This window comes from Rhineura floridana, chromosome 18 (assembly GCF_030035675.1).
Source record: "Rhineura floridana isolate rRhiFlo1 chromosome 18, rRhiFlo1.hap2, whole genome shotgun sequence".
NCBI lineage: Eukaryota > Metazoa > Chordata > Lepidosauria > Squamata > Rhineuridae > Rhineura > Rhineura floridana.
Genome location: NC_084497.1, coordinates 1,731,806 through 1,755,635, shown reverse-complemented (window position 1 = coordinate 1,755,635; position 23,830 = coordinate 1,731,806). Strand labels below are relative to the sequence as shown.

Below are 23,830 nucleotides of genomic sequence, written 5' to 3'. Positions count from 1 at the left end.
GCCACGGAGACCCCCTCAAAAGCAATCGGATAGTCACAACCTTCTTTAACAAAAGAGAGAGAGAGAGAAAAGAGAAACTTCTTCAGGTCCAACATTTTTTTTTCTTTTTTACTCCTCCTGGGATTATTATTATACTTCAAGCCATTCTCGAACGCACGGAATCCTCTCACCAGAGAGAGCAACATCGCTGACAAAACCGTAGGGCAACAAGGAAGGGAGCTGGGCGTTTCCCCACCCAGAAATCCATGTAGTGCAAAAACAGGAAAAGGGGCCTTAAAAGAGACACTGAGGGAGGGAGGGTGCAAAAGGGGAACAACCTTCCCCCTCCCCCCCACAGTTCTTCGGAAGAGCACCAATTCATTCCCAGATGCGATCAGACGACGGGCAGATCTGCACATTGCTTTTGTTTGTTTCTTAAAAGTTTGCTCGGTCTCTTTTCGCAGGGCTGAGTGACAGCGCAGAATCTTGAGCCTTTCCCAAAATGAAATACCTGCCGGCTGTCCGCAGGTGGGGAAAGCCTCCGCAGCAAAGGCCCCGCGGAGTGAAACTGACACAGCCAAGTGGCCTTCAGGCGTCAAAAGCAGCAGCAGCGTGCAAATCGCCTGTGCGTCTTTCACGGGAACATTCAGAACGACATAAAGAGGGGGCCCTGAACACAACAACGGGCGTGGAAATTAAGAATAGTAATAGAATTATGATAACAACAATAATTATGATAATATAATATAGATATATGGATATGGGGAGAGGCTTCTATTTCCCCCGCACTGGGTTTTGTCTTGAAGACGGGAGCCTGGCCGACGGACGCCTGCCCAGCTCATTGCACGCACCCGGGGGGGCTTGGTTCTCATTTCGTGCTCTCACCTCGAGGGATGGCCCAGCATCAAGGTGCCCCTTCAGCCGGGCTGATTGTTTAGGGGAGTCTTTGCCGCTGCTGCCTGGAGAAAGTGCTATCCCGCTCGCCCCCTGTGAGAGGGGAGGTACCCCCCCACACCGCCTCACGGAGGAAGCCGCTCCTGGCTCATACGGTCGTCTCATCAGCCTTCTTCTTCAGGAGCTTGGAGGACAGCAGGGAGTGGGAGACGGGGCGCGGGTTCCTCGAGTCCGGAATCATCAGGCGGACTTTCTGATTGGTCCTTCGCCACTCTGAGTACAGCTGGCAATGGTAGCGGAATGACACCTGGCCAGGGGGTGGGTTACGGGTGGGGGGGAAGGAGAGCAGAAATAATCAGGGGCCTGACGAACACTCTATATCGCCACCTGCCCAACAAGGGACAAGAGGGCAAGGATGTTAGGCAAATTAAGGCTGTGATCTGCGAGTAAGCTACAGCCCTTCAGTGTAAGCAACCTTTGTATAGTCTACTCAAGGAGAGGAAAGCCTCTGGCCTGCAGGCCACGCCTTTCCTGACCGCTGCTGCCCGGCTGAAGGGCGTCAACTGTAATAAACGCCACTTCCTTCTCAGTAAACAATCTGAATAAGGCAGTTAACCAGCAAAGTTCTCCGTCAAGCGGTATACTCTGCAATATTTCATGAACATCTGATAAACATTAAGAGAGCAAGTTATTTTTTTTAAAAAAAGACCCAAGGGCATCCCCCTCCTCCTATATAGAGTAAAATTTGTGGTTCCCAAGCTTTTCCCCGCACGTGGCGTGAGGTTCCCGACCCCTGCTCTGTTCATTTATTTATTACATTTCTACCCCACCTGTTGTTTCCACCTTGCAGAACTTTAGGCCATAAGTGCCTCTGGGCAGGGTCTCATCCTCTGTGAAGTACCACAATGGAGAACCATGAAGAAGATGCTTTATACCAAGTTACACAGGAAGCTGCCTCTTATTGACTCAGGCCATTCGTCTGTCTAGCTCAGGACTGCCTATACTGGCTGGCGGAGGCACTCCAGGGTCTCAGGGCTGGGTCTTTCACAGCCTTACCTGAGAGATGCGAGGGATTGAACCTGGGATCTTCTGCAGGCAAAGCAGATGCTCTAACCACTAGGCTACAGCCTATCCCCATATAATAACGACGACAACGCAGTAATGACAGAACAGCACCACACACAAAGAAACCATAAAGAGAAACAGGCATGAACACTCACCAGTGTCCAGAGGACATAGATTGTGAAAAGTGCTATGGTCAGGGCGATGAGGCCAATGGCCTCCAGGCGGCTGTTGAACTGCAGGTGGTCTTGGGCGCCGCGCAGGCACAGCCAGCCCGAGATGGCAGCCAGCGGGGTGATGAACAGGAAACACACCATGTCGCAGAAGAGCGTCCGCTTCTCATTGCGTGGCCCAGGATCCTTCAGCCACTGCAAGAGAGAAGGGTGGAAGAGAATGTCAGGCACAGGGAGGAAAATAATTTGGCAGAAGGAACGGGGAAATGAAAGGAGAATCCTATAAAGTGGGGAACGTCAACAAGGCAGGCACTACAATTCCTGCTGCCGATGTCTACTTTTCATCCCAAAGAAACGTCTTCATGCGGACTCCTCCAGGCAGGCAGGGAAAAAATGCCACTTTGAAAGGACAATCCAGAAAAGGGGCAATTTGGCTTATCCTCAGCTATGGAGAAGCTTTCGAACCAGGGACATCTCTCTCTCTCTCTGCCCTGCAAGACTCTCAAGCAGCCCTCCCCACATAAATCCGAGCGGGGTGAGGGTGGGGGTGGGAGGAGGGCATTTGTCTCCCACAGATGCACTGCAGCTCAGGGATAGCGGACTGCTTTTGAGGAACAGCATGGCCTCACAGGCAAGACCCCACCCCTCCCCTCCCCAATAAGGGCAGAGCTAGCAACAAGCACACAACTTTGGCTTGGATATCAAGGCCAGGCGCAATGTGTGTGCCCCTTAAATGCACACTTGTCTATGATGGACGATTCTCGTCAACTGCCAGCAAGGGAAGGCTGCTCCCATCATGAGCGGAGTGAAGTCCGGCTGCTCAGCTCCGCTCCCGTGCCTCAGAGCGGGAAAGAGCGACTGCCTGACACATCTGACGGGCAGGGAGTCTAGCCTGAACTGTCCTGCCTCCGTTTGCAGACATCAGGCATGTTCTGCTCCTTGCATGAGATCTGAGGGCAGTTTCATTTTGAGAACCTTTTATAAGGCACTCTGAGAGCCTCACGGGCCTATAACTATTCTAAAACAGGATATAAAGTATTATAAGAAGAGCCTGGCTGTTGGCTCTGGCCAATGGCTCCTCTAGTCCAGCATCCTGTTCTCACAATGGCCAACCAGATGCACCAACAGGAAGAAGCCTGCAAGCAGGTCCTGAGCGCAGGAGCAATTCTCCCCTCCTCCTGCAGTTTCCAGCAACTGTGGAGGCAGAGTATAGCCACTGTGGCTAGTAGCCACCAATAGCCTGATCCTCCATGAATTTGTCCGATTCTCTTCTAAAGCATTCTAAATTCTAAAATGGGAGACTTGTATTGGGAATAAATAAATAGCGTCCGTTCCCTTTCCCCCCAGCCTCTGCCCAGGGGCCGGACGCAGCAGCCAGGAAGGGAGGTGCCCTCACCTCTATCAGGGGCCTGGGCCGCCTCTCCACAACAAACTCCGTGTGGCAGAGCTCACAGTAGCTCGTGTTGGAGGAAGAGAGCCACTTCTCCAGACAGCTCTTGTGGACAGTTCCCAACGTGCCGGTGCAGTCGCAGGGCGAAAGGAGGCTCTCTCCGCTTCCGCCTTCGTGGCAGATTCGACAGATGGGGCCATCACTGCAGGGAGGAAAACAACGGCAAACAACAAGGGACTGAAACTACTAACAGAAGCTCGGACGGGGGCGGGGGGAAGGGAAGGATAGATACACAGAATCGCAGCCCTACAGAAGAAACCCTCTTTCAACGCTGTTTTCCAGAAAACCTCCACTGCCTTCTAAGTTGCCAGGGCCTGTGATTGCATCCAACAGCCAAGCACTGGACGCACCACCGCACGGTAAACTGGGGCCTCACCTCTGCGTCCCCAGGGCCTTGATGACTGTCGAGAGCAGGCGCCCGTCCTTGGCCGTGACTTGGGTGACATACTGTGGACGCCCAAAGTCAGAATCTTCCACCAACTTGGACAACGCGGCGCCGCCCGGACAGTCACACAGCGAGCCAGGGAGGTGGCAGCAGTCGCCTGTTGTCATGGCAACCGAGGGCACGCCGGCTTCAACGGCTGCAGAGCGGAATCATGATAGGCCTGGGGAGGGAAAAGAAATGCCAGCCAATCAATCAGTCAATCATTATTACTGTCAGTGAGCAGCATTAAGAAACATAAAAGGAAACAGCATAAAGAAATGAAGTAATAATATTTAAGTTCAGCTGGGCCCTTAATCATGAGTTTTGGCTGTATTCATCTAAGTCCTACTCAGAGCAGACCCCCACTGACATGAAGGAACCTACGTCAGTCATGTCTATTAACTTCAGTGGTCAACTCTGAGTAGGACAGGCACTGAATACCACCCTGGGTATTTCTTTTCTCCGTTATGAATATACGTGGTTCCGACAGGCCAAGTCCATAGTAGCAAGGAAGGAAACTCCATTATCTGCTGCAAATGCAAAGAGGGCAGTCATCACATTCAACAGGGCTCACTCCGGCGTTCACTGTACATAAGGCTGCACCCCAATTCCTTTTTTCATATCCAATAAATACTTATTGCTTGTCACCATAGGCCAGTGCGATAAGCTCTTCGCTTTTACTGACTGTTAGTTTTATGCTGCACTCTGTGACTTTCCTACATCTGTATTTCATTTCACGGATTACTCTTCTTAGAAGGCACCCAAGTGGCTGCTGAAGGGGAAGGGTATGCTTTTCTTTATTTTTATTTATTTATTTATTTCATTTTTAGAGCGCCCATAGCTAGTAGCTCTCTGGGCGGTGTACAAAACAGATTAAAAATACAATATTATAATAAAATCAATCACATATATCAACAACAATATTAAAATAAAGCACAGACATAAACATTAACATTAAAAACATTAAAAAGCCTGGGAGTACAGCCAGGTCTTAACCTGGCGCCTAAAAGAAAGCACCGAAGGCGCCAGGCGTATCTCTTCAGGTAAGCTGTTCCACAATTTGGGGGCCACTACAGAAAAGGCCCTAGATCTGGTAACAATCCTCCGGGCATCCTGGTGAGATGGTACCCGGAGGAGGGCCTTAGATACTGAACGAAGTGAACGGGTAGGTTCATAGCGGGAGAGGCGTTCCACAAGGTACTGTGGTCCCACACCATGTAAGGCTTTATAGGTCAAAACCAGCACCTTGAATCTGGCTCGGAAACAAATAGGTAGCCAGTGCAAACGGGCCAGGACAGGTGTTATATGCGCAGACCGATTGGTCCTCGTCAATAACCTGGCTGCCACGTTTTGCACCAGCTGAAGTTTCCGAACTGTCTTCAAGGGCAGCCCTACGTAGAGTGCATTACAGTAATCCAATCTAGAAGTTACCAGGGCGTGAACAACTGAAGCGAGATCATCGCTGTCCAGATAGGGGCGTAGTTGGGCTACTAAACGAAGATGGTAAAATGCATTCCGAGCCACCGAGGCCACTTGAGCCTCAAGCGACAAGGAAGGGTCAAAAAGGACCCCCAAACTACGAACCTGTTCTTTCAAGGGGAGTGTAACCCCATCTAGAACAGGATGAACATCCACCATCCGGGCAGGGAAAGAGCTCACCAACAGTGTTTCAGTCTTGTCTGGATTGAGTTTCAGTTTATTAGCTCTCATCCAGTCCATTATCGCGGTCAGGCAGCGGTTTAGCACATCAACAGTCTCACCTGAAGAAGGTGAAAAGGAGAAATAGAGCTGCGTGTCATCAGCGTACTGATGGCAACGCACTCCAAACCTCCTGATGACCGCACCCAGAGGCTGCATGTAGATGTTAAAAAGCATGGGGGACAAAACCGACCCCTGAGGGACTCCACAATGGAAAGTCCAGGGTGTCGAGCAATGTTCCCCAAGCACTACCTTCTGGCGACGATCTGCTAAGTAGGAGCAGAACCACTGCCAAGCAGTGCCCCCAACTCCCAACTCCGCGAGTCTCCCCAGAAGGATACCATGGTCGATGGTATCAAACGCCGCTGAGAGATCAAGGAGAATCAACAGAGTCACACTCCCTCTGTCCCTCTCCCGACAAAGGTCATCATACAGGGCGACCAAGGCTGTTTCAGTGCCAAAACCAGGCCTAAAACCAGATTGAAACGGATCCAGATAATCGGTTTCATCCAAGAGCGCCTGGAGCTGGCCAGCAACCACCCGCTCCAAAACCTTGCCCAAGAAAGGGACATTCGCCACTGGTCTATAGTTGTTAAGAACATCTGGGTCAGAAATGAATGAAGAGGGCAGCTCTTCCTGCCCCTCCCAAATATCCAATCCTGAACTGAAGTCACCCCCCCTCCCCGCAGTCCCTTGCCTTCCTTCCATTTGGCCTTTGCTGCTAAGCTGGGAAAATCAAGCACAAGCAGGACCTGAGCGCAAGAGAGCTCTCCCCTCCTGCGGTTTCCAGCAACTGGTATTCTGAAGCACACTGCCTCCAACCACGGAGGCACAGCATCCCCATTGTGGCTAGTAGCCACTGATAGCCTCACCCTCCAGGAATTTGTCTAATCCTCTTTTAAAACTCTCCAATTGCGTAATCCTGTTTTAAAGCCAGTTTCTGCTCTCTTTCAACATTGTAAAGCTGAACACTCTGCTTCCTCTGCCTCCCTCGAGACCATAACCTCTCTAGAACATGGAAAATAGCATAGGATCAAGGTCACTGAATGCATCCCCTTACCGCCGCCTGGCAAAGTAACCCACAAAAAACTGGAGTGCTTCCATTGCCTGAAAGAACGGGCACCCCCCATGGACCAAAATAACACCATTCCAAAGGGAGCAGGGGCTGTTTACGGGCCCAGGTCATCCCCTGACACTGTCACAGTATCTAGAGAATACATTTTTCTGTTATTTTAATTCATCTCAGCACAGATAAAATTAACCAGGTGCACCTCTAAACATCTCAGGGGTGTTTTGTTCATACACAGCTGATGAGTAATGGGAAAGAAAACTTTTTAATGAAACATTTATGGTTCTCCTCCCCCCCCCCCAGCCCTGTAAGGTAGGAGGTCTGCTGATTTTGTCCTATGGGGTCTCAGGTGCCTCAGGGCCGCAATGCCTCAAAGACCACCACTCTCCATATGAACCAGACTAGACCCTGTGGTCTTCATCGAGGCCCTTCTATATGTGCCCCGCCTGAGAAAGTGCAGAGGGTGGCCACATGAGAACAGGACTTTTCAGTGGTGGCCCCCCCACCATTTGTAGAATATTTTCCCCAGGGAGATGCACCTGGCACCACTGTTGTCAGTTTTAAGGCACCAGTCTATGATCTTTTGATTCCTGCAAGCCTTTGGGAACTTAGCTGGCCTCTATCATGGTGCTCCTCTTTTAGTGGGGCGGACAGGATCTGTCCTTATTTACTTTTATTATATTACATTTACATCCCTCCTTTCCTCCAAGCAATGCTCTGTGTTACTTTAACATTGTGTGAAGTAGAAAAGACGACTATCAAAGGCAGTTAACTCTGATGGCTGCGTTCTACCTCCACAGTCGATCACTGCGCTCTGCAGGCGAGGGCCTCCAGCAGATACCATCTTATCAGGAGGTCCGTTCTGCACAGCGTAGGAAACGGACCTTTAGTGTGGTGGCACCGACCCTTTGGAACTCCCTCCCCTTAAATATGAGGCAGGCACCATCTCTGTTATCTTTTTGGCAGTAACTGAAGACCTTCCTCTTTCAACAAGCCTTTTAAGTACAGCCCTTATCCCAGTCTCTCAGAATTGCTTTTTCAAGATGTTTTTAAAGATTTTATTTTTTAAAAAGATGTTTTGTTCTAATATGTTTTAAAGTCTTTTTTAAAGATGTTTTGGTCTGTTTTTAGAGTTTTTGTTTGCTCCTTCTGGGAGGAAGAATGGGATATGACTCTAATATATTATTATTATTATTATTATTATTAATAATGATGATGATGATGATGATGGCAGGGTCACTTTTGCCTGCCTGTATCCTTCTCTCTAAGGAGGCCTTTCCATTCACGCCAAAACCATCCCCCCCTTACTCACTCACAACCCCCCCAAAATATGCACAAGCCTGTCACCCCTCCCCCATCTTCCTGGACAGCCTGTCACTCAACCCCAAGCCCCGCCTCTTCAGTACCTGCGCCCCGCCCCTTCCGCCTGCGCCCGCCCTTCCGCCGGTCCGTCTCTTCGCGCTGCCCTTCAGCGCCGGAGCTCCGGCCGCCCCATCTTCCCAGGGTGGTTGGTTGTGGTGGCGGCGGCCGCCTCCGCCTGCCTCTGTCAGCGACGGCCGCTGGAGCTTGCGCACCTGACTTGGACGCGTGGGGAGGGACACGCCCACTTTCCCTTCCGTTTAGCCAACCAGGTGTTAGGACAGTCAGAGCGGCTTCAGGAGGCAGCCAATCAGCGGCCTGAAGCGAAGAAGCGCCCTCCCCTTTTGGGAGGAGAGGTGGGAGGGAGGGAAAAAAAAGACAGGATGCTCGCACATGCGCAGGCGGTGGCACGGCGCGAGGTGTAACGGTCACAGCTCAGCCAGCCAATCAACAGCTTCTGCTCGACGGGGAGTGAGGAGGAGGAGCGACCACAACGGCAACCACGCCTCTTTGTTGGGGCTTGCAAAGAGCCAGAGAATTTCTGATCAGCAGACATTGATCTTCCGGTTCCCATTTGACAAATGGAGAAAAGGAATTAAAAATGTAACTCCCCCTCCCAAAAAAAATTTAGATCTGTGATTTCCCCCCCTGGCATTATTGACCAAGAAGAACCTTAACAGCATTTTTTTTTTAAAAAAAATCAAGCCTTAAGTTAAACGGGAGAGGGGAACCTATTTCAGCCTAAGGGCACATTCCCTTCTGGACAACCTTCGGAGGGCCACATGCCAGTGCTGGAGGGGGCCAGAGGCAAAACTAGACACAGCCACAAATGTACATCTTCCCTTTGTACAGTAGTCTGGTTCCTATGCATGCACACACACACACACACACACTGTCCCACATCTAAGGAAGCAAGAGGCGTAACACATCCCACCTGGGCAAACATCAATCCTGTTGTGAGGGCCAGGGAGGGGTGTGGCCTGGGGTGAATTCTGGGGGCCAATGCAAGAGGCCTGCAGGGCTCCCCATGCCAGAGTTAAACTGACCTTGCCCAACTGAGTGGGCATTTTTTTTCATTTAAAAGTTAAGGTATATTACATGTTGTACAGCTTAGTTTTTAAAAAAATAACATTGATACCTGGTGCTGCATCTATAGGAAAGGACTACTGTGGCCCTCCAGAAGTTGATGGGCTACTTAAGAATAAAAGAAGACGCCGCTGGATCCGGGCAAGGCGGCCCACCTAGTCCAGCATATCCTGTTCTCACAGTGACCAGCCAGATGCCCTCGATGGGAAACCCACAAACAGGACCTCAGTGCAAAGAGCACCCTCCCTTTTGCAGCTCTCATCATTTTAAAGATGACTCAGTGTGCTACCTCAGGCTTTCAAATAGTTCCACAAGACTTGCTAGCCTGGCCCCTAACATGTTATCCACCTGTATGATTTTATTTATGGGGGACACCATAAACAGCTGAAAGAATGAAGTGCCAACTCATTCAATTTCTTGGTAACTTTTTTTTATTGCCCTCACAGTAATCATGCTTAAGTAAACATATTTAAGAGATCATGCTACATTCCACTTGTGTTCAATGGGGCTGAATCCCAGCTAAATGTACACAGTATTGCAGCCTTTTCTAGATAATGGAAAATATCCAAAGTAGTTAGGAGAGAGTTCTAAACACAGCTAAATATCTGATGTCAGATTCAGGCCCCGTTTTTTAAAACATGATGTGTTGCAAAGACTGGCTGGGGAAATAGATTTAATTTTATTAACTATTAGCATAGATGTTTGGTAAAGCACTCTGTAGGCAGGCAAACACAAGTTTATGGTCACACTGCACCGTGCGCTAAGAGTCTTGTTGCAAATGCAAGAATTCTTTTGCCAGCAACAGATTACTGGAGTGTCTATCAGTGAGGGGAATGCAACAAGGTATGAATATGGGGGGGGGCAGAAGAGGTAAAATTCAAGTGTGAAAACATTATTTCACAAGGGCTGGGATTTGAGAAAATGTGTGTAATTTCTAACTTGGTTTTTAGTTGAGGTGGTGGTGATGCTTTCAAAAGGACACAGTGCTTCCTGTGCTGTTTTTTCTGCACAGACGTTCCTTGGAGCTCCATTTAGGAAAACAGTTCAAGGCAGATTCGTATTTAACAACTTGCCTGGTAGTCAATAGGCTACCAGAATTACACACAGGCAACTGGGGCTAGAAGATGGCACTGAAGCCCTGCCCAGTCAGAAGTCTTATCCAGCCAACTGCTATGGCATTTCAGCAGGCAGCACCCACATACTTTTCAAAAGTATCTTCACAACCATGAGGACTAGAATCTTGCTTTTGAAAAGGAAGCAAAACAAGATTTTCAGGAAGTTGAATTCTATTCCCTATACCTAAGAGGATGTTTTCCTGTGTGTTTACTGCACACACAGAACCCTGGGTCCTGATTCTTAGAGTATAAAAACAACAACAACCCAGATGCATCATTTGGTTTTGGCAATCTTTATATATCCACAATACATAATAACCATGCACAAAAATCAAATGAGTATTTACAGAGGGAATTGCACTTTTAACAGAAGAGTCACCAGGAGGCAAATGAAACCCCCTTCCCCACCCGCAGTATAGCCCAAAGCCATCCAGTGATCTGCAGAGGGATTTACTGGCCCTGGGGGGGTTGTGCAAGCAAGCCAAGGTAGAGACTTCACTGCCTTTCCAGAAACTTGCCAGCAACCTGCCACATATTCCAAGCCGCAGTACTTGCTGGATCCCCAAAGCAAGAGACACTCGCATGGGCTTGTTTATGTATTTCCCTCCTCAAAACAGTAAAGAGCCAGAAAGGCCTCTGCTTTGCTACCCTATCTGAGCCTCAACACTGGGGGAGGGGAGAGATAAGAGCTCAAGGGGGTTGGATCCTGCTGCTGAGTGCAAACCACCACAGTGCCAGCATCCCTGTTCCCTCAGAGGAACTCCGACACGCCGGAGTGGATAAAGATACTCTGCAAGAGAGAGAAAAAGAAGCGGGGAGGAGTGTGTCACGGAAACCACTTCTCTGAGCACATTTTGAAAGAAGCACGACGCAGACGTTAGACACCACTGAAAGGGCTCCCAGGCACAGCTCGGCTGCTTTCTAACTGTTTCACTGTTCTCTTGCCCAAGGAAACCCAGCTTCTACCCTCCAGGCAAAGGGGGAAAGCCCCATGGAAGCTGCTTTTTCTTCCCCAGGCCTGGAGGCTCCACCTACCCAAGGATGCTAACAGGTGCAATAGGGTGCAGGGCGGTGGCAAGTCTCTCCCAAGAAGAGTGTTTGTGGATGTGGGTGGTGCGTGCGTTGAGGGGGGAGAAGATCACCTCACGTGAAGGCATGGGAGTGCAACTACAGGAAGCGGGGGCCCTCAGTGCCTTGCACGGGGCTGCCCATGGAAGGGAGGCACGCTGCGGCGGAACCGCCGTTCTTAAAAAGGGAGCATGGGGAGGTGCCAAGTAGCTCAATTTATTCTCCTTCCAGCAGTTGCTCAGAACTCAAGCAACGGTTTCTTACAATGCCTCTCGCCCTGCTTCCCTTCTCTCCCTACACCGCATTAACCTCATCCTTGGGCACCCAAAAAGAAAGGGGTGCCCACAGCTTCTTTTAGAGCATCTTGGGATTACTCCCCGGCAAAAGGCAAGCGGCCAAATGACACGGGAAGAAGCAACCCTTGCTACCAGCCCAAAGCCAGCTCATGGCAAGACTGATTCAGCGGAAGCGGGAGCCCAGTGGCTATGAAAGGTGACTTTTAATCCAACACAGAAGCCCCTCTTTTTCTCACACTGGCTCCTGCAACTCCCAAGAAATGAGAGGACCGCCGCCCAATGTATCTGTAGCCTACCTGGGAGAGGCTGAGCTGGAACACTGGTCTTAACTCGGAAGTCGTCTCAAAGCCGTTATGGGCGCAGGGCTCTCTTAAAGCGGGGGTGCGGGGTGGGCATGCATCCGCTCTACATCCAGCCAAGACTCCAATCTCCCTCATCAGTTACGGTGCAGCTTTCCAGATGCACAAGAACGGCCTGTGTTTGCACTGAGGGCAGAGAAGGCCAGAGGAAAAACAAATCCCTCTCCAAACACAAGGAAATGGCAGAGAGAGAAAAAGCGCTGAGAGAAGAGCAGCCCGCCGCTGCCTTTTCCGCCAGCTGGACACAAACCTCATGCAGCAAGAGAGGACTGTCCCAGGAGACATGCCCAGAGAGATGACTGGGAAGGCCACTCCAAGTCAGATTAAAGCATCCCTATCACAGAGCTCAATCTCTAAACAAAACAATGGACCAACCCAACCCCCGGGCGGGCGATGATTCACAAGGGCCTCTCTGTGGCCTGGGCAAAGGGTGAGGAACTGGATCTGGCCAACAGGCTAGATCCAGAACTGGCCCACCCTCCACAGGCCACTTCTTGATTGTTTTAGATCCTACACCCAAAGGAGGGGGGAGGGGAGGGGAATCAGGGCACTTCCAGGGATGCCCTCCAGCTACATCCTCAGAAGACTGGCCACAAACACCAGGGAAGAGGCCGCTCTCTCCTGTCAGCTCAGCCAGCAACAAGCCATCAGTTTCATTCCCCCCCACACCAGCACCTAGGGGTGCTCCTGAGCATATGAGAGGTTAAAAAGCCCCCCCACACACACACACAGATTTTTGTTCATTTGCTCGACCAGCTGAAAAGTCTTGCTCTGTCTGAGAATTTAGAGGAATTGGGGGAGGGGGCAGATTGACTTCTAAGTTATTTGTAACCCAAGCAGGAAAACAGCTGAAATAGTATGTCAACCCCCACTCAAGACACACACACCCCATGCCCACCAATCTAACTGGACAAGACTCCAAGAAATTTCACAATCACTGCACAGCTGCTGCCAGCTGGCCAAGGACAGCCTCCCTCCTTCCCTCCAGCCACCTAACTTGTCACGGCCATACTGGGGTCGCTCCAATGCAATATTTCACCCCCAACCCCCTTGCTCCAAAAACCCGACAGCGCAAGGAGGTCAGGAAGCCAATGAGATCTCAAGCTGGCCACTTTCCTGCTAACTTTTTAAAAAGAAGTTTTAGCGGTGCTTAGCCCTGCTGATGTCCGATTACAGTTGCACCATACTGAGCAGTATGATCGTTTTAGGGGGGCAAACAAATGAGCAACCTTAAATCCTTCAGTGAGCAGGACCGGAGAGAAGCAGCAGTGTGGGGTTGAGGCCGCAGTGCAGGGCGGTCAGAATTAAAAGCAGGGTGACCCACAGGAAGTCACCAAATAACAAAAAAAGCTAGGATGCATTGAGTGATGTCACAAAAAAGGAGTTATCATCAAGTATATGGTTCTCTACAACTAATCATTCCAAAAACCTCACAAGTGCGAGTTATGTACATAGCATGAAAAATATTGCTTCACACTCACTCCAGGGTGTGTGGGTTTTTTTGTGCATGGAGTGGAAAAGGAGGGGGGTGGGGAGAAAAGAAAGATTGGAGGGGGCAGAGAGAAAGCAACATGCAGAGACAGAATCTGGGAGGGAGAAAGATTTCAGGTACAGGTGAAGATGTGTGACTTCTACAGACCACACACACACAAAAGGCTCTGACGAAGCCATGAGGCTGGCACTTCATTGTACATTAGACAGATGAACATAAAGCCAGAAATAAATCACTATTAGAAGCCACTTCATATATAGCCTGCACAGAGGTGTGCTGGCGGCTTGGGGGAAAGCGGGGTGGGGGGGGGATGCAGCACCCAGACACACTTCATTGTTCCCAAGCTAAATTGGAAAAAACAATTAAAATGAAAATGAAGACTTTCAGGCAAATGCAGCCGCAAAATCTACACAGCCAGACCAACTTCTGCATGAGAGGGGAGGGAAAGTGAAAGGACAAAGGCCAAGTAACACAAGAAAGGAGGGGTGTCTTCAACCGATTTACAGTGGGTGCACACGCACAAGGATCACCGCCAACTGCGTTTCCCACAAGCCCAAAGAGGGCTTTTGTTTTAATTTAAAATGTCTCCGGCCAGGCCATGCCCCAGCAGACAAAAGAGACAAGAGCAACTCTTCTCCTGGGCCCCTCAAGGGCAGTCACATCTTCTGTTAGAACAAAAAATAATAATACCCACACCCCTGCATCCTTCCCACTCTCCCAAATGAACACACAAGTCAACAAGGGTCTCAGGGCAATTAGCATCCAGGAGATGTTCCCTCATACACGCGCAAGGACACCCATCTGTCGGCTAAATGCTTGTATTTCAAACCCCAAAATAATCACATTCGAGAGGATTCGGAAGCAAGGGAATGTAAGCTCTAAGGGTGATATTTTAAGGTGGAAGGGAAGGAGCAGGGCTGTGAAAGTCACTGAAGGGAGAGCAGAGATGCTGCGAGGAGAAGGTGCGTGTGAGTTTTCCGTCTGGAGCAGAGGCAACGTGAGAGGCAGGTGGCAGCCCCGGGGAGGTCACAGGTTCTGGCAACACTGGAGTTTGTTGGATTTCTGTCCGTCGGTGGTGGGGGGCACGCTGATGTCCACCACGTTGTTGCCGGGAGACTCGTCGTGGGCAGACCGGTCCGCAATCTGCTTCTGTGACACAATGCGGTAGATCTCTGCAAAAGGAGACCAGAACGGGTGGGGGGGCTCAGACACAAGCACATGTTTTCCCCAGGGCAAAGAAGCCACTCCCCCTAGCAGAAAGCCAGCAGCAGAGCAATTGGCAAGGCAACAACGACCCTACATGTTTGCAGCCCCCCCCCCCTTCAACACACGAGATCTCTGCTCAGTGATTTGGACTTGCATCGTCCACAGCTGCGGTCTGCTGTGGGGCTGAGTGGCAGCAGCAATCCGGTTGCCTTCAGGTAAGCTGAAACATAGGCAGAGGCTGCTGGATCAGGCCCCTTCAGCACCCAGTTCTCACAGTGGCCAACCAGATGCAACAACAGGAAGAAGCCGGCAAGGGGGACCTGAGCGCAGGAGCAACTCTCCCTTCCTCCTACGCTTTCCAGCAACTGGCCTTCAGAAGCATCCCACTGTAGCGTTATCATGGTCGGTAGCCTTATCTTCTTCCAGGAATTTGTCTAATCTTTTTTTTCAAGTCATCCAAGTTGGTGTCCATCACTGCTTCTTGTGGGAGCAAATCCTGGTGTTCAAGCTTCCCTGCCTTACAAAGGATTCCACAAACACACCTTGAAAACTGGTCTTAGCCCACAGGAAGAAACCAAATGCGTATCTTGCCTACAGCCCCGAGGGTGATCCGCCCCCTTCAAGGGCTCCTTCATGCATCCTCATCAGTATCCTCCGTACGCCGGGAGCCGTGCTGTCTTTTTCTGTCTGCGCTGTGCGCAAGTGTTAAGGAAGCCACAGCACATAATGCAGGGTATACATGGCTTTATTTGCCATCTATTTTCTTACATTTATACCTCACCTTTCTTCCACCATGGAGCCCAAGGCAGCATGCATGTAGGTTTCAGGTGGCCACTCCTCCAGAGGGACCCAGAGCTGCTGGGCTTTGCAATTCTCACACGTTACAGGGAATACCACAAGTACACACATTACACTGTCGCCCTTCAGATGCAGTAGGGAAACTGGTAGCTGCCAGTTACTGTTTGTACGAAGACACCCTCCATCAACAAAGACTCTTGCCTGTTGCTTGCTAAGAATGCCCAATTCCCAGCAAGGTCTTCTGAAGAACACACACACACTCCAATTCTTCTCCTACCCAGGCAAGCAGGCAGAAACGATAAAGCAAGTGACAGGGACAATCAATATCTCCAGTACGTTGGGGGCATATTGCAAGTATCTCAACAAACCACCCTCAAATGCAAACGTGCAAAGCTAAAGGCAGAGCCCCCCTCCTCCCACCAACCCCCTTTCCAGTCAGGCAAGATAACCTAAACTGAAATCCTTACCAGTAAGGATGTTCTTGAAGGCTTCTTCTACATTTGTTGAGTCGAGTGCTGATGTTTCAATGAACGACAGGTTGTTTTTTTCTGCAAGGGGAGGAAGCGAGGAAGGAAATCACCCAAGTTATTTGCATACATAGCTGGCCCTCTCCTCAAAGGCTCAAGGCAAAAAAGACAAATGTTTTCTCGCCACCCCTTAAAGGATTCAAAAGCAGATTAGATCGCTAAGCCCTGGAGAAGTAGAGAAATCCTGGCCCGGTGAGCACACAATGCTATTTTTCCTCTTCCTCTTCCAGGTGGCCAATCTGCAAACCCCCTCAGCGCTAAAGAGAGCATAACCACAAGGACTACATGCTAAAGAGGATCAGCATCTAACAGTCAAACCTGCAAAAGCGCGGGCCTCATCCGTAGGTACAGCCCTCAGGTGACGCAAATCGCTCTTGTTGCCCACCAGCATAATGACGATGTTGTTATCTGCGTGATCCCGGAGTTCCTTCAGCCAGCGCTCCACATTCTCATAGGTCAGGTGTTTCGCAATGTCATAAACCAGGAGTGCCCCGACAGCACCACGGTAATAGCTGGAAGCGGGCGGGGGGGGAGGGGGGAAATTACAAGTATTACTCAACCTGTGGAAGAGATCTATATAAAATGCCTTTCGACCACAGAGATTGCTGACAAACTGGATGAAAAAGCTGGTTGTGTTTAACTGAGAAAAAGAACAGACCGGGGAGGGGGGCACAATACTGGGCATATCTGAAGGGCTGTCACACAGACAATAGAGCAGAGGGCAGGACTACAACCAAGGGGTGGAAGCAAACACTGGGAGCAAGTTCCTAACAGTAAGAGTCATTTGACAGTGTAACTGGCAGGCTGCCTTGGGAGGTGGCAGGCTCTCATTTGCTAGAGTCATTTAAGCAGAAGCTGGACAGCCATCTGTTAGAGATACTGTAGTTGTGTCCTGCAATAAAGGAACTGCACTGAGCACAAGGCTGGACTAGATGACCTCTAAGATCCCTTCCAGCTCTGTTTCTATGAGAGTTGAACACACAACAGAGAGCAGGAATGCTTATTCTAAACTTGCAGACATGAACATTTATAGAATAGCAAGCACCTAAGATTTGTTAAATTCTTATGAGGTCCCATGGGAGGGGGGGCTTTTTGTCCAATATATTAAATCAAATTATGCAGCTGTTCAAGATCCCAGTGTGTGCATTAAACATTCTCCGATTTCTCTTTTTTTAGCCATCTCAGCTAAAAGAAGATGCTATACTCAAAAAGGCATCAGGCATGGCAATGAGGCTAGAATGCTTCTGTAAACACCACACTTCCGTTTAGTGCCTTGTGAAATTTGTCAGTTTTTCCGTCTGAATACACTTGCCGTCACTTTCGTGTTGCTTTGGTCTGGATCCCACCCCAGCCCTGCATGCCCAGGTTCCTTTCAACATGGTGCCTAGATCTGGCAAACGCCACAGGCAACAATGGGAAGGGAAAAGGAGACGCTGGGCAGTCCAGTGGACCTTGGATTAAGTACAATTCCACAGCGCTTCCGCCTGGGAACAGATGCTGCTTTCAATATGTGGAAAGCGCTCCCTCTAGTCCTAGACTTCCTCCAGGTGAGCCAAGGCCACCCTTTTCCTTTCCAGCTGGTGCAGCATCACTCAAACAGTCAAATCGCTGCTTGACACAGTGCTCTTTTTCTACAACTGCAAGCCCCCATCCAAAGCCAAACCCACCTTGCTTTCCTAGAAAGCAAGGAACTGGCTCTTAGGAGCTAGGCTGAAGTGACTATGCGGGGAAGGACTTGCAAGATTTGAATGGGAAAGTGTCAAGATGGTATATGGCTTTGTCATCATAATTCTAGATGTCGCTGTAACGCAGGCTTCCCTGACCAGCCAGGACAGCCCTGAAGGGGGCTGCGGTCCAAAATATCAGGAGGGCACCGGTCTAGGTTGAACAAGAGAGAGGTCTACCAAGTCCCGCATGCTTTGCGACAATCTGAGAAGATACGCGTCAGCCCAAGAGAAATCAGCTGCTGGTTCACCTTCCTCCCCATCCTGCCAACTGCAAAGGAAAGCTGCTTTGGAGCCTTACGCTGAGGTGATGGCACGGTATCGCTCCTGGCCAGCCGTGTCCCAGATCTGTGCCTTGATAGTCTTCCCATCCACCTGGATGCTCCTGGTGGCAAACTCCACACCAATCGTGCTTTTGCTCTCCAGGTTGAACTCGTTGCGTGTGAAGCGGGACAGGAGATTACTCTTCCCCACTCCGGAGTCTCCAATCAGCACAACTGGGAGAATATAAAACACAGAGAGGACAATGCAGCTCCGTCAGCCTCGCCGTGATGGGATTTATAAACACAGAGCAGGTGAAGTCAGGCGTCGCCAGTATTGCGGAGATCAAGAGCGCTCGCTGCACCCAGGGAAAGGAATGGTGCTGTCTCCACCCCACCTTCACCCAGCATTCCTGGCCAGCAAACAGGCGTCTTGGATCCCACAGTGCAGCCAGCGTTCCACACAGCCAAGGCAGAGCTTCTCAGCAGAACCAGGTTTGATCTAGTATGACATTCTGGGACATTGCAGGCTCTATGGCAGGGTGGCCAAGAACCAGACAACTCCAAGCCCAAAAAACCTTTCACCTTCTCGCAAGGAACACTCAGCCAGTTTCATGACTGTTCCTCCTACTCCCTCACACCACCTCCCAACAGCCACCTTTGAAACGCTCCTCCCTTTGCCTGCCAAGGTAATATCCAGCCCACAAACTCAAGCCTGTCCGCTTTGGCCTCTTCAGCTGTTTAGATCAGCCACACAAGGCTTTCTCTCAATCCCGCCAACCAAAACAGCTAGGTTGGTGGGTACTAGGGAGAGAGCCTTTTCTGTAGTGGCCCCCACTCTCTGGAACTCCCTCCCATGTGATCTTCGACATGCCCCTTCCCTAGATGTATTCCGCAAGGCCCTGAAGACGTGGCTATTCCAACAGGCCTTTGAGGTCCTTGGGATGGGTAAATCTCCATGATTTTGTCATCCATTGTATGCTGCTAAAATAATTGTTTTATATATGTATTGATGACTGTCCAATATTTATTTTATCTACTGTTATTAATGTGACTGCATTTGATATTATTGTATTTTATCTCATTTTAATGTACGTCGCCTAGAGTGGCTAATTGCCAGATAGGCGACTCACAAATTAAATATTAGTAGTAGTAGTCGTAGTAGTGGGGAACCTGCCGCAGACCCTTTCCTCCCACGGCCCAGCCTGGGCCCTCAAAGATGCCCTTGTCAGGCGCCTGCAGATTAAGCTGTTACCACCTCAGCGAAGAGAAGCACAGCTGCTCAACAGGTAAAGGGTGGGGTGGAGTGTGGTGGGGAAGTGGATGGTGCAACGGTGCGCCAGGAATTCACAATAAAACTAGTTCAGGCCATTCAACCATCTGTGAACCAGAAGTCTTCCTTTACTTGTGGAAAGTGGCCCTCCCACATCAGAAACGTTAGTGGCAACAAGCAGTAGGATCTTGGGGGAGGGAGATCTGTGCTAAAAGATCAAGCAGATGATTCTTAAGGGGCCATGGGCTGCCTCACACAACCTTAAATTATCACCCTTGTGGCGTTCATCAAGCATTGCCTGCACATTTCCAACTATTTTTAACAGCTACACCAACTAGGAGCTTGTGGTGGGGAGGGGAAGATAGCCAAGATTCTTAGAAAGCTGAATTCGGCAATTTCTGAGCTCCTAGATATACAGGGAGCCACGCCCTCCTTCCTTCAGAGCTTAATTCAAAGTGGCACCAATGACTTACAAACACCAGGCCCAGTGCATCCAAGAGATGGCCTCTGCTCATGGCCTTTTAAGACTGGCCAAAAATGCCCTCTTAAGCTTACCATCCATGCAAGGCTACAAGCATTGCACAGGCAGCCTCTGGAACCTCGCCAAAGCATGAGCCTCTCAGAAGCTTACAAGATCTTTACATTCAAATTGGCTTTGGCTGGATAGTGGCTGGATTCTGGGACAGAATTTTAATAAGTGAAATTGTGCAACAACCTTTCAGTTGCATGCCAAAGGATTGAGATGCAACAGGATAAGTAAGCAGTCACACTTTAATTTTCTCTCTCTTTCACACGGTGAGGTGCTGATCTAAAATAACCCCCCATACAAAAATCTTGATTCCCCCCACCACTGAAAACTAGCATGTGAGAAGGAGAACAAAGGGAATCGTGACACCATATCTGGATTGGGGAATTTTCCAAATGGACTAGCAAGTGGGCACAGTTCTGACTCTGTCGCTTTACTGAAATCCCACAAACTTACGTTTTATACCCATCCTGCACTTTGACCCATTGCATCTTGGTCTCCCTTGCACACACAGTTCACGCCATGCTATTCTGCACAAGCAGGGACTGCGTACTAGGCAGGGTCAACATGCAAGGTATTCGTGGAAAGAACCAGCCTTAGCCTAGGAAATCAGACTAGAACATAACCTCCTACCCCTCCAAGCCTTACCTGAGGAATGCTTGTTTACTTGTAGGAAGAACAGGTACATGTGACTTTATGTCAGCAACATAATTATATATCACTTACTGTGTGAAGTGCTTTGCAATTTTTAACTTCGCTATGGTTAGCTATTACACTCATTTATTTATTTTATTTTATTAAATTTCTATACCGCCCCATAGCCGAAGCTCTCTGGGCGGTGTACCAATAAAAATGACTTGGCAAGCATTTTTGATACGGGTTAGAAACACAGGTTGCCCAGGTCTAATGCCAACCACAGAAACTGCAACCACACTGGTAAAAGAAGGGCTGTGCACATCTTGGGTCCCACAAAGCTAAGTACGGCCCGCCAGGGGCTGCCAACCACTTGGCAGGCTGTCACAGGCTGGTGGGTCATACTGCAGAGGCCTCTGCTACAGCTGCACAGATTTACTTCCAAAAACTATTTTCCTCCCTCAAGACACAACTGTTTTTTGCAGTGACTCTTCACCTTACAAAAAACACTCTATTCCCATGGACAAGCAACAAATATGACGAGGCTGGACTGCATCACTGCTCAGTAACCCTTCAACAGCTTATGTACCACTTTCATGGGAACCGCCAAACATCCCAAAGCTGATTGATTCCTAGGTCACCGATGTCAGCCACTCGCAGGTTAATGACGCCAGTTACAACTCCACTGCTGATTGGACAATCCAGCCTTGGATCCCGCGGGTCCCCAAAATGTGCTGTTGCAAATAACGGCTCCGCTATCTAGCCACCCCGTTCTCTTCGCTCCCCATCACCCATTCACTGGCTCCAGTTCTCCACTACCAAAGCATTATTTTAGAAAGGCTCATCAAAAACAGAAGTCTTTGATTATACACAGTTAAGCAACACTGGTGTAAATAGCACACAAGCAACGTTGCTTTGCCATTCCAACACACTTTGCTGAGCATAGACCCAGAAAAACGAGCCCACACCAAAAGATCTAGTCTTGGTATGCAAGGCCAGGGACATTCACCAAAAACAAAAGACAGCAAAAGGATCCATCATGAGCATCTCTGCAATAGGAAGCAGTGGGAGAATACGCACAGAGCACAGAAGGGAGAGCAAATTCCTTCCACTAAGCTAAGGGAGTAGCCGAGGCCTACAGGAGTGGAGCCTTTCCATGCTGTCCAATGTTATGACCCACCCTGTTATCTGTAAATGCAGGAAAACCACCCAGTACACCACAAACACACCAGTGCCTAAGCGTACCTTGTCATCAGAAGGGAGAGGTTCATGCCAACCTTTCTCCACCCTGTGCAACAACACACACATACACCAGTTTTCCAAAGGCCACACCTGACGGTCCCAAGCCCACAGCCATTTCTCCAGGCATGTCTCCAGGCCTACCACAATACCTGCCCCCCCCCGTGCCAATTCACTCTAAATACCACAACACCACTAAGCCCCCTCTCTTCTTGGTCAGGCTGTCCATCCAGCTTTGCACTCCCAACCTGTTTTTCTTCGCCTGAACACCCAACCCTGCTGTTGCCAGCTGCCTAGCTCCAAGCCCCCCCCCCAAGGACTCCCACATTCCCTATCAATGTGTGTGTGTGCATATGCAGGGACTTCTCCAACCACAGCACCTCTTTAGACCCCCCCCAGCCCATCTCCCAACCTGGGGTGCTACCTTTTTATACTCGTTTTATTGCCATGGGCTACCCTGGGGGTCCTGCAGAACAGAAAGATGAAAAATGAACAGGGGGAAATGAACACCATGCCTCAGAATCCCACCTATGTTGACACATGTGCAGCTTCAGTTGCCCTTCCAGCCCCCTCCTTCTGTCCACACTCTCCACTTCCAGACCTCCCTTTCAAGTCTCCTCTGAGCTCCTCCATGCCCCACCTATTCTTTCCCCCTTTCCCAGACACCCCAACACACTCCAGCAGGGAAGGGGGAACCAAGTAAGCCCCCCACTTCTACTGGTTCACAGATCCCCAGGAGCCCATCCTGAACAACCTCCCCAAGCCCTTCTCATATGCCTAAGACTGCCCCCCTCCAGCCCCTGCCCCTCTGATATGCATAGGCACCTCCCCTTCAAAGCAGGGGGCAGGCAAGCCCCTCCTCCTCCTCCTCCTGGCTGCAGAGGGTGGGAGGGGCTTCAGTGCCCCATCCACAGCAAGCCATCCAGGCCCCACAACCACCCCAAGCCCCTCCCCTCCCAACTCCTAGGCCACCACCACTGGTTTCCAATCCCCCCAACTTTCCCTACCAATCACCTCCATAATCGACTTCTCCAGGCCCGCCTCAAAGGTCCCCAAAGCACCTCGAACCCCTCCCTACCCCTCCCAACAGGCCACACCCCTCTGTAGGCCCCGCCCCTTCCATATGCACATACCCCTTATCAGGCCCCTCCCCTCTGCATAGGCCACACCCCTCTCCAGGCTCTATATGCATATATTCCTCCCCTTCTCCTACACAGGCCCCGCTCCCCTCCTTCAAAGTGTGGGGAGAAGGGCAGGCCTCTCCTGCAGGGTAGGCCGCGGGCGCTTCGCCCCCCCCCTTGCCAGCCACTCTGCCCTCCTCCTACCTTTGAAGAGATAGTCGTACTCGTCGTCGCGGGTTCCCATGGCGACGCCGCTCGCTCTCCCCTCCCTCGCGCACCCGGCGAGCCCCCTCCGGTCGCCCCCCCACTCGTGCGACAAAAGGGCGGGGAAAGAGCGAGCGAGCGAGCGAGCGACGGAAGGAAGGAAGGAGGAGGAGGAGGCCCGACGAGGCCGGCCGAGATCGGCGAGACGCTCCTGACAGGCGCCGAGGCAGGCGGAGGAGGAAGGGGAGGGGCCGAGGGAGAGGAGCAGCCCTCTCCGCTAATCACAGGCAGCGCCAATGAGGGGAGGGGCGAGCGGAACTACGGAGCCAAAGCAGGGAAAGGGCGCCCTCTGGTGGCACATTTATGAAAGTGCAATGCCAAAGCAGGGAAAGGGCACTTTCTGGTGGGAATATTTTGTAAGCGCAATGGCAAGGCAGTGAAAGGGCGCCCTCTGGTGGCCAGTGAGAGAAAGAGGTGGTATATCAGGGTGGCAGTTAGGGCCTGTTTTTCCTTTTTTGTGGGGGGGGGCTGAGGTTTAAAAGTGGGGGGAAGAGGGCTGGGCGAGCCGGAGGCGTTTCGTTGTGCCTCCACTTTTTCCTCACAGTTCTTTTTTGGCATGGGAGAAAGAACACATTAATCTGTGAAACCCTGGTGAGCCGCTGCCTGTCAGTGTAGGCAATATTGAGCTGTATGGACCAATGGTCTAACATAGTATAAGGAAGATTCTTCCTAAAGGACAGGGATTTCTCACAGATCCTTCTCTTGTTCTGGAAACTGGCAAGAGGATGATGTCCT

At 50.4% G+C, this 23,830-nt stretch overlaps 2 protein-coding genes across 2 annotated transcripts; both read right to left on the bottom strand.

The window, feature by feature from the left end:
* Positions 1-698: 698 nt before the first annotated feature.
* On the bottom strand, positions 699-8,356 carry MARCHF2 (membrane associated ring-CH-type finger 2). Its single transcript, XM_061600865.1, has 5 exons — positions 8,156-8,356; positions 3,935-4,163; positions 3,505-3,700; positions 2,094-2,303; positions 699-1,180 (listed from the first exon to the last, which is right to left on the bottom strand). The coding sequence occupies exons 2-5, from the start codon at positions 4,108-4,110 to the stop codon at positions 1,022-1,024; spliced, it is 741 nt and encodes a 246-aa protein (XP_061456849.1). The 5' UTR covers positions 4,111-4,163; positions 8,156-8,356; the 3' UTR covers positions 699-1,021.
* A 2,225-nt stretch (positions 8,357-10,581) lies between these two features.
* On the bottom strand, positions 10,582-23,292 carry RAB11B (RAB11B, member RAS oncogene family). Its single transcript, XM_061600564.1, has 5 exons — positions 23,036-23,292; positions 18,081-18,276; positions 16,374-16,567; positions 15,996-16,076; positions 10,582-14,696 (listed from the first exon to the last, which is right to left on the bottom strand). Exons 1-5 carry the CDS (start codon positions 23,073-23,075, stop codon positions 14,551-14,553), a joined length of 657 nt encoding a protein of 218 aa, XP_061456548.1. The 5' UTR covers positions 23,076-23,292; the 3' UTR covers positions 10,582-14,550.
* Between the last annotated feature and the right edge of the window lie 538 nt (positions 23,293-23,830).

Excerpts from the sequence above, each read along its gene's own strand:
- MARCHF2 (XM_061600865.1), bottom strand. The coding sequence starts at position 4,110 with ATGACAACAGGCGACTGCTGCCACCTCCCTGGCTCGCTGTGTGACTGT. Across the intron at positions 3,701-3,934 it reads AAGGCCCTGGGGACGCAGAG|TGATGGCCCCATCTGTCGAA; the intron begins GTGAGGCCCCAG and ends TCCTCCCTGCAG. Across the intron at positions 2,304-3,504 it reads GGCCCAGGCCCCTGATAGAG|TGGCTGAAGGATCCTGGGCC; the intron begins GTGAGGGCACCT and ends TCTCTCTTGCAG.
- RAB11B (XM_061600564.1), bottom strand. The coding sequence starts at position 23,075 with ATGGGAACCCGCGACGACGAGTACGACTATCTCTTCAAAG. Across the intron at positions 18,277-23,035 it reads GTACGACTATCTCTTCAAAG|TTGTGCTGATTGGAGACTCC; the intron begins GTAGGAGGAGGG and ends ATATTCTCCCAG. Across the intron at positions 16,077-16,373 it reads TGAGGCCCGCGCTTTTGCAG|AAAAAAACAACCTGTCGTTC; the intron begins GTTTGACTGTTA and ends CTCCCCTTGCAG.